Genomic DNA, 10275 nt, shown 5'->3' with positions numbered 1-10275 from the left:
CACCGACTCCGCAGTGCTTGGTGTGTGGTGAGAAGCTATCCAATAGCGCCATGGTGCCAAGCAAGCTTAAACGCCATCTCCAAACGAAACACCCTTCCGTTCAAAACAAGCCGATGGACTATTTTGTACGCTTACGTACAAACAATGAGAAACAGGCAACTTTTCTGAGAAAAACCACAAAGGTAAACGAGAGAGCCCTCAAAGCTAGCTACCTTGTTGCTGAACTCGTAGCTAAATCAAAAAAGTCCCACACTGTGGCAGAAACATTAATACTGCCAGCTTGTAAAGCCATTGTAAATAAGATGCTCGGCCCTGACGCGGCCAAAGAGATCGCTAAAGTGCCTCTCTCAGATAACACAATTGCCAGACGTATTGATGATATGTCTGCGGACATCGAAACTATTGTTTTGGAAAAGATGCGCATCTGTAAGAAATTTGCCTTGCAAATTGATGAGTCGACGGATATTAGTGGACATTGTCAGCTCTTGGCCAACGTGCGTTTTGTGGATGGAGAAGCCATTAAAGAAAACTTCCTATTTTGCAAGACACTGCCAGAAAAATCAACAGGAGAGGAAATATTTCGGGTCACGTCGGAATATTTTGACAAAAGCGGGCTTGCGTGGGAAAACTGCACAGGTGTCTGCACTGATGGAGCCGCAGCCATGGTCGGGCGCGTCAAAGGCTTCGTAAGTAGGGTCAAAGAAAAAAACCCGGATGTTATTGTTACGCACTGTTTTTTGCACCGTGAGGCACTCGTTGCAAAGACCTTACCAGCAGATCTAGCTCCTGTTTTGGATGATGTTGTGCGCATAGTGAACTTTGTGAAGACGCGACCTTTGAAATGTCGCTTATTTGCGTCTTTGTGTGAGGAAATGGGAGCGGAACATAAAGTGTTATTGCTCCACACGGAGGTCCGGTGGCTGTCGCGCGGCAAAGTGCTTGCCCGTGTGTATGAGCTGCGAGAGGAACTTAAAGTATTTCTGACAAACGAGAGGTCCGATTACTCAAAGCTGCTTGCAAGTAATGAGTGGTGTGCAAAGCTGGCATACCTGGCTGATATATTTCATCATCTGAATGAACTGAACACACGGATGCAAGGCCGAAATGAAAATCTGCTTACAAGCACTGATAAAATGAATGGATTCCGTTTGAAGTTGCAGCTCTGGCAACAACATGTGCAGCGTGGCAACCTTGAAATGTTCCCATTCACCGAGAAACTGCATGATGGCAACACTGCTGCAATGTGCGAAGTGATTGGCACACATTTGAAAACTCTTGAGAAAAAGTTGTTATTTTATTTCTCTTCAGCCTTCACAGAATGCCTTGACTTGGTCAGGGACCCATACTGCTCAGCATCCATTGCTGGTAAGGACATGACTTTAAAGGAGCAAGAGGAACTCATTGAACTGAAACAAGATCGGGGTTTAAAGCTAAACTTTGCTGATCTTCCTTTGGACAGTTTTTGGTTATCTGTTGCCAAGGAGTTCCCCATTCTGGCCAACAAAGCCATTTTGACATTGCTCCCGTTTTCAACCACATATCTATGTGAGCTGAGCTTCTCAAGCTTGACTGTGATAAAAACTAAAAACAGAGAGAGACTGACAGCTGTTGAGGAAGAGCTTCGTGTGTGTCTTTCTACCATTTCTGCCAGGATATCCATTTTGTGTTCATCGAAACAGGCCCAGGTTTCACACTAGGTGAGTATAAATACATTTAGAAACTATATTATTAACTATATGTATTATATACTGTGTTAGAGTGTCATTTTGTGTAATTTTGGTTGGTGGTGTGCCGCAGGATTTTGGAAATGTAAAAAGTGTGCCGCGGCTCAAAAAAGGTTGAAAATCACTGGTCTACATAACATGAGATGGTGGTTCTTTGGTCAAAATGTTGCATAGATTATGTTGTACAGATCATCTTCAAGCTGCTTTCTGACAGTCGCTTCAGGATGCGCCGTTTTGTGGGCGGTCTTATTTACGTGGCTCACCTTCGGCAGCGTCTTTTCTCCGTCGTCTTTGTTGTAGCGGTGTAGCGTGCAAGGGCGGGAGTGGAAGAAGTGTCAAAAGATGGAGCTAACTGTTTTAATGACATTCAGACTTTACTTAAATCAATAACGGAGCAGCATCTCCTCATCCGTGGCTCACTGGTGCAACAACAATGCCGGAAATGTGTCCCGTGAAAAACCATCCGACCGAAACTCTCTAATAACTAAAGTTCCTTGGGTGAATTATGTAAACTCACTATACCGGTATGTTTAAGCGCTTTCATGGAGAGTTTACTGACTGATATAAGTAAGACCTTTACAGTACTTTATATTAGAAATGGCAACAGCGGAGGATGAATGTCCCATAACAAGAAGATAGAGAAAAAGAAGAAGCTTATCGACTACGGCGTCGGCACCGGCTACATAGGCGGACGCACGCAAATTTTCAGGGCTTAAGCAGATCCCAAATACAGATCAGCAGGTACCAGAAGGTAAGACAAGTTGCTTTTGCATAATATTGTGAAACAAAACGCCAGAATATGTCTTACCTTATACACACACCATAATAATACTCGTATGTTGAAGCATAGTACAATCCATCAAGCAGTGTGGCTTCATAGTTTACCAAAGTCCTACTAAAACATTTTGATAGATTTTTGAGCGCCGTGTGTAATGTTCCATATTTTCAATGGAACATTTTGGTGTTGTTTACTTGAGTCATATTGCAGTCTACACATATCTCTTATGTGTGACTCCCCTCTAATGGTCACACTTATCATTTCACCATGTACCAAACAAACCAGCTTCCAGGTCACTAAACACAACCAAAATTATTCCAAACATTAGGCGCTCTGTTGAGTTTTGAGAAAATGAAAGGATTTTAAGTGCGCCTTATAGTCCAAAAAATACGGTAAGTTAAAAGTAAGTTACTGTATGCTTAAGCTTGTTACATTTTTTGGCATTCAATGTTCTAACAGAGAAAAACAAGACCCAGAAATTGGAATCATATTGTAGCCGATTTTTACTTTCAGCTATTAAAATTAAATAAGCTAAATAATAATACTATCAACCGGATCCTCTCTGAACATGTTCTATAGAACTTTCTATGTTAAATTGATCGGATAGAACGCGCTTGGAAAGTGGATATACATTTCAAAATTGTATACAAATCTTGAAAAATAAAGTGTTTTACATCCTTTTTGCATAAAGTCATTACTAATTTGTGTGATTCTTCCCGACCTTTTTAGGACAACATTTAAAAGAATACCGTCCAAAGCATCATAGCAGGCAAAGTTTTTACTGTTGTCTGCAGTGAATGCGTTTTGCTCTCTAGTTTCTCTGTCCCCTCTTAAATTATGGTCAATATTGTACGTGGTCCTTCCCAACATTTTTGTGAAGACTTTTGAAAAATGATCTTTCAGACATTATAGATGGCAAAGTTGTTGCTGCTGCTTTTTGTTTTCTAGTTTCTCTGTCCCCTCATAAATTCTGCAAAACCAAGCACTTGCGAGGAATGTTGTTGCTGCTGTTGTTGTCTTGTCATTGATTTTTGCTCTAGCTTCAATTTTTGTTTATCCACACATTCACATTCAGAGTCTACCAATAATAAAGCTGTTTTACCCTTTGACCCTATGGTCACAATGCTCTTTGTGCAATCCAAGGATGAGGCGAACCAAACAATAATAGAAGATAACAGCTGCACAGAGTCGTGGTCATATTAGTGCAGGCTTGTTCTTGATCTGATTTGTCCATTCACGTGCACACATTATGTAAAAGTCAATCTCCGATGTAGGATACAGGTAAAACTCAACAAATTGCATTTTGTGCAAAAGTCAATTTATGTCAGCAGTTCAACTTTAAATGTGAAACTAATAATTGATACAAACTCATTACATGCAAAGTGAAACATGTCAAGCCTTCATTTCTTATAATTATGTTGATCATGGTTGACAGTTTTTGAAAACCTCGCATTTTCTGAGATTTTCACTATGAGGTTTTCATAAACTGTAAGCCATAATCATCAAAATTACGTCAAAAGAAGGATTGAAATACATTGAGTTGCATGTTATGAGCCTATGTCATTTATTAGTTTCATTTTGAAATGTAATTACTGGAATAAACTAACCTTTGCATGATATTCAATTTTTTTTGTTTCAATTGTAACTGAGGTCCTAGCCTTGGGGATGTAACTCTACAGGACCTGAACCCGACCAAGAACAGAACAGTACATCAAAAAAACTGCACAAGTACAAAAACAACTATAGGGACAACATATTTAATACTGCACAATATGACCATATAGTGCACTATGGCGCGGGGAGCTGTAAAAGTCTTCTTAATAGTCTCACCATGCAGCCTTTGCTTTCCTAAACAATACAGCTTTAATAATATCCAATAATCTGTGAGTGATGGTGACTGATGGGGCTCTCCTGTCTGTCTGGCACTTACACTAATGCACACTCACTGTCCATGTATGACTGTTTATTATCCAATAAGGGCATTAGGAAATAGGCTGATCAATATTGAATGATGTGTCGCTGTCTTGATGCATGAAGGAGGTAATTAAACAAAAACAAAGCAGAAAATCTTCAGGAAGTTAACTTATGTTTTTTGACAGTGGGTAGACAATAATATTAAAGTCTTAAATACAATGGACAATAATATAATTTAGATTTTAAAACTACAATAGGATTGGTCATTCCAAGTTGAACACAAATACAGTATTCGATCACAAAGCATGAAGGCTTTGGTTACGGTCACGGTAGGCAGATGAAGCAGAGCCTCACTTGTTATAATGAAAAAAAAATTACAAATAAAAACGTGAAATAAACATTAATATTTGTCCATTTAACTGTGTCTTCTGTATGACACAATCATTTTTGACATTTACTTAAGTCCGGCCACTCAGCTTTTGTGTTAACTCGCTGGAAGCTGGAGAGGCTGAAGGTGTGGCTTACTGGCTGGTCTGCTTCTCACAGCTTTGCCAAAATAATGTTTGCAGGGAAATCTTACATAAATAATTAACTAAATTAAACTAAACTGTCCTATTTTCATAAATCTAAGAACCAGTGGTATACGTATGTATGTATGTATGTATGTATGTATGTATGTATGTATGTATATGTATGAATGTATATGTATCATATCATATCAAATTGTATGCTAGTCAAAGATCCTTTGTGTGAAAAAAACGACTTAAAAAAAATGTGTCATAGACCTTCCATATAACATTTATGTTGTTTTAAGGAACTACTGTAAAAAATAAAAACATTATATTAATAATTGAGTCAGGATGTACAGTATGTATACAAGTGTAATTCCAAGAGACTTCCGCAGAATCCGGATGAATCGGCAGCTATGCCAAAGGCATCAATGCCTCACCTGGTATGAAGCACATTAACAGGTAATGACTTTAATGTTTTCAACAGAACCTCAAATGACTACGGTAACGAGCATTTAGTGGCTTTAACGTCCATGTATTTTCTTTTTTATCTGTAGTAGGAGGTGGCCTTTTACTGGCCTTCCTTCTCAATAAGGAACCATTTCACAACCGTTTTGATTCAAGCCGCTGAATGGTTCTTTTCAGCTGACCGTCACTTTGAAACAGCGAGAGACAAACATATACAAGCAGCTCAAGACACTTCACCCTTTGCCTCTGATGGCTGCTGGTTAGCGCCTTGCATGGCAGCTCCCGCCATCAGTGTGTGAATGTGTGTGTGAATGGGTAAATGTGGAAATACTGTCAAAGCACTTTGAGTACCTTGAAGGTAGAAAAGCGCTATACAAGTATAACCCATTTATCATTTATTTATCTTCAGGCCTTAGAAAATATTTTTGGAAACCAAAATAGCCTGGTTTTACTGAGAGAGAATGACAGATTTTTTCATATATATAACTGGATAGTCTACAACAGTCTATATCCATCCATTTCTACCGCTTATCCCTCTCGGAGTCGAACTAAATATTCATGTGGGCCACATCTCTATGAAAGCTAAGGACCGGAGGGCTGGACTTCTCTTTTTACTATTGGTCTTCTTTGTATATTCGGGAGAACCAGCATCCTTTACGGTAGACATTTGATTTTGGTCCAATTATTTTGTCAAAGTGGTTTTAAAGACATTCTGCAAAAATAATTTCTATGACAGCACTCTAGTGTTTTTAAGAATCCGCTGCAAAATTGTGAGTCTCTCAAAAGAGTTTCGAACTGACCTCGCGGTCCACCATTTGATTAGCCCAAATGACAAAAAAAAAGAGAGGACCTTAAATGAAACCTTAAGGAACGCCCCAGTTATGTAAATCACAAGTTTTGACCCAGTATTCTATGTTTGCTAGCAATGTTAAATTGTAAATGCAAGGATCTACCAATGTGTTTACAGCAGTGTTGTCCTGATACCAAAATTTTAATACCGGTACCAAAATTATTTCGATACTTTTCTGTACTTTTCAGTACTTTTGTAAATAAAGGGGACCACAAAAAATTGCATCATTGGCTTTATTTTAACAAAAAATCTTAGGGTACATTAAACATATGTTAGTTATTGCAAGTTTGTCCTTAAATAAAATGGTGAACATACGAGAAAACTTGTCTTTTAATAATAAGTAAACAAACAAAAGCTCCTAATTTAGCTGCTGGCGTATGCAGTAACATATTGTGCAATTTTTCATTGTATTATTTTTTCAAAATTATTAAGGACAAGTGGTAGAAAATGAATTATTAATCTACTTGTTAATTTACTGTTAGTATCTGCTTACTTTCTCTTTTAAACATGTTCTATCTACACTTCTGTTAAAACGTAATAATCACGTATTCTTCTGTTGTTTGATACTTTACATTAGTTTTGGATGATACCACAAATGTGGGTATCAACCCGATACCAAGTCGTTACAGGATAATAGATTGGTCATCATTTAAGTCCTCATGTGTCCAGGGACATATTTCCTGAGTTTATAAACATAATATAAATTTTTTTTTAAACGCTATTGTACTTGGTATCTTTACAGTGGATGTTAGGTGTAGATCCACCAATGGCGTTTGTGTACATTTTGATGCCGGTGAGCTACGGTGTGTAGTGAAGCATGTTTAGCTATTCCTCGCCCTGCAGGGATGATACTTGTTGGAAACATACTTTATTTGTCGCCATGGAGGCGAGGATTAGTAATTTAGAAGTAGCTAAAACACTGCCGACTGGGGCTGGACTTTAGCCGCTAGCTCGCTAGCCATGTCTTAAAGCACCTCTTCCGGTGGACGTTTCAGTGTTATAACTTCACCTTTATCTTTGGTTTTTAAGCCAAAATGCGTCCATTCTCCGTCTTCTGTCTACACACTGTGTCAGCTTGTAAGTACTCTGCGATAGTGCGCTGCCGAACATGCTCCTCTGCTCGTAAACCTGCAATTAATTTATTTATTTTCATCCTGTAAAGCGTTTTTAAGTACCCTGAAAAGCGCTATACCAAATAAAATGTAGTATTATTATTATTTATTATTATTAATGTCATGACGTGACGATGACGGGGGCGCAGGGGCTGGGGGTAAGTGGGGGCTGGGGGCGGACCGGTACTTTTCAGAGGCGGTATCTTACCGAGTATGATTCATTAGTGTACTATACTAATATTAGTGTACTATACTAATACCGGTGTACCGTACAACCCTAGTTTACAGTAGTTCAAATTCCTCTATACAACAGGAGCACTCTAATGTTTGTTTTGAACTGAACACAGGGGCCGGTATGGTGTCATTCCTGGGCCGGATTTGGCCCCATATCCAGCTTGTATAGCTGGATATGGACCTGTTGCAGGAGAAAGTGTTTGAAAGTCCTTAAATAGCAACTTTATGAAGATGCACTCTCCACTCTTTACTGTCTAATCAGTATTTGCTTGCAGGGCTTGTGATTGCCTCTAAAAGTGGCTGAAGTTTCCTAAAGTCTGATTGAACATAACGAGGCGGTCCTGTTCCTAAGCCCTGTTGAACACCAGAAGTAGCCCAGTTAAAGAGAGAGGAGACGCCCCAGCGTCTGCCCGTCTCTGTCAAAATATTTGTTCTATGTGTGAAAGAGAGATACTTGTGCCCCTCCATGTGTGGGAACTACCCGGGATGCCTCGCAACCACACACTCTCCCGTCTCACCTAAGCAGGATGAGCTTGTGTCCATCCCTGTACACACACACACCTAGCGGCAGCAGAATCCGACCACCCAGGCGAGCGAGGAACCATGAGAAGGCCACTTTATGCTCCCAGACAGCCTGGGCCGACCACAGTGGCGCCCCTCTGACACCCATGTTGCCGCTATTACCCACAGAGCACGCGCTTGTGTTTGTACGCTCCTCTTGCATTGAAAAATATGTCTGGGGTTTTGGATGAGGCTGTGACTCTTCTCTTTGTATTCCGCCAACCACAGGCTCCAACACATTTAACCGGGTTCAATTAGTTTAATTACAGTTCAACATCAGACGTTTCATATTTTGTACCTGGAAAAGCTCAACGACACAAGTGTGAATGTTGAAAAGTAGCCACAGAGATGATTTCACTGCTTTCTAGCACAAGCGTATTCTCGCTAATACTCATCAAGCGGATGTGTTAGGTGAGGAAAGAATGAGAGCCTGGATTGCTCCAAGTACCAACATTTACCTTGTGTGTTTTGTGGCTGCGATGGTGTGGTTAGGACTTGTTATGTGACTGCTTTAGCTTTTTTGTATGTCTGAGTAGACCTAGTATGTGTCAATGAATACTGCTTGGAATAAGAGATTGGGCACAGCGTAGCTTAGAAACCAAAATTCCTAAAGATTGGGCGAGGCTCCAGGCAGCAATTGGAGCGAAAAATAGATAAATTAGCAGAGTTAATTCATAAAGCAACAAAGTCTAATGCCGGAAACCAACGGGACGTCATATAAAAATATTTGGCAGGGTTTTTTTATTATAATTTATATGGTGTCATGCTAATATTTAGCACTATCAAAAGTATCAGACCCTTCTGTCACGTTTGGGTCGCATGTCTGCGAAGGTTGTGTTCCCCAGGGCGCGGAAGGACAGGCAGGAAGCATCGTGCAGATAAGACAAGTCTTTTGATCCTTAGGCTCAGAGCAAAATACAAAAGGAGCGCGCTGCACGGAAGCGTGTTTGGAGGTCACAGCAAACTTAGCATAGCAAGACAAGAACAAAGGGAGGAGCATGGAGCTAGCCTGACAAACTAACAGTAGCATAGACTGCACCAAACGTAACTGCTGTCAGGGACGAACAAAAATCCCATAAAGACTGGCAAGTTGAGACGGACATATAAATAGGAGTTGATACTAATCAACAAACACAAACCAGTGTGTGACCTCAAGTGCTCTTAGCAATGAGAATGTAAAAAAGGATGGCAACAAAATAAGACAAGACATGCATGACATCGTCGTTCATACACAAACTTTTTTTTTTCAATGTTTTGTAAATGTACAGTACATAATTTTTTTGCTCAAAAAACAGTATCAGGGCCATCCCACACTAAATTGGGGCTCTAAGCAGAATTTTATTCGTAGCCTCACTTTTTTTATTTATGTTAAAGCATTATTAGACTTATTCAATCAAAGCTGAATTTAATTTGATGCATTTTTGTGCAAAAACAAATTAACTGGAAATTGTTCAATAAAAAAAACATTGGTGCAAAGTAAACATTGTAATATTAAAACATATGTATAACATTCCTAAATTCACTTCAACTGCGATTCGAATCCAGCTGCTCTGCCTTACAAAACTCTGACTTTTTTGTGATTACAGTCGTCCCTCGCTACTTCACGCTTCAAATGTTGTGGCTTTACTGTATTGCATTGTTTCAAAATATTTTTATTAAAAAAATCATATCACGGATCCTCACAGTTTCGCATTTGACTACAGCCTGTTATTCATCAAAAAATATGCATATTTAGGAAAATGTATTGTATTTTGTATTTTGTAAACATCTTGCAGTATTTCCTCAGATTAGTTGTTGTGTTTCAGAACTGTGTGTGTGACTCTATAAAGACTATGTCTTATTTATGTCTTATATATATGCGATGAGGTGGCGACTTGTCCAGGGTGTAACCCGCCTTCCGTCCAAATGCAGCTGGGATAGGCTGCAACACCCCCCACGACCCTGATAGCGACAAGCGGTAGAAAATGGATGAATGGATGTACTACAATATATCATACTTTCTATTATCATTTCTACATTATTAGGTGAAACGAGTGTAAAGGTTACTGTATGGGTGTTATTTCATGTTTAGAGGGCCCTAATAATGATAAAACCCATATTTAAAACGTCATAAACAGTTTGTATG

The 10275-nt window shown here is 39.4% G+C and overlaps 1 protein-coding gene across 1 annotated transcript in view; it reads left to right on the top strand.

Annotated features, from left to right (window-relative positions):
- The first annotated feature begins 644 nt into the window (after positions 1–644).
- LOC133645651 (zinc finger BED domain-containing protein 5-like) overlaps positions 645–10275 on the top strand; it is a 31645-nt gene continuing 22014 nt past the window's right edge. Inside the window, exon 1 of the mRNA XM_062040495.1 lies at positions 645–1697. Within this exon, the coding sequence (XP_061896479.1) occupies positions 663–1697 (1035 nt within the window). The 5' untranslated portion in view covers positions 645–662. The remainder of the gene's footprint in view (positions 1698–10275) is intronic.

This window comes from Entelurus aequoreus, linkage group LG03, assembly GCF_033978785.1.
Source record: "Entelurus aequoreus isolate RoL-2023_Sb linkage group LG03, RoL_Eaeq_v1.1, whole genome shotgun sequence".
NCBI classification, from domain to species: Eukaryota; Metazoa; Chordata; class Actinopteri; order Syngnathiformes; family Syngnathidae; genus Entelurus; species Entelurus aequoreus.
The sequence above is the reverse complement of the archived record's forward strand: the minus strand, read 5'-3'. Positions and strand labels throughout refer to the sequence as shown.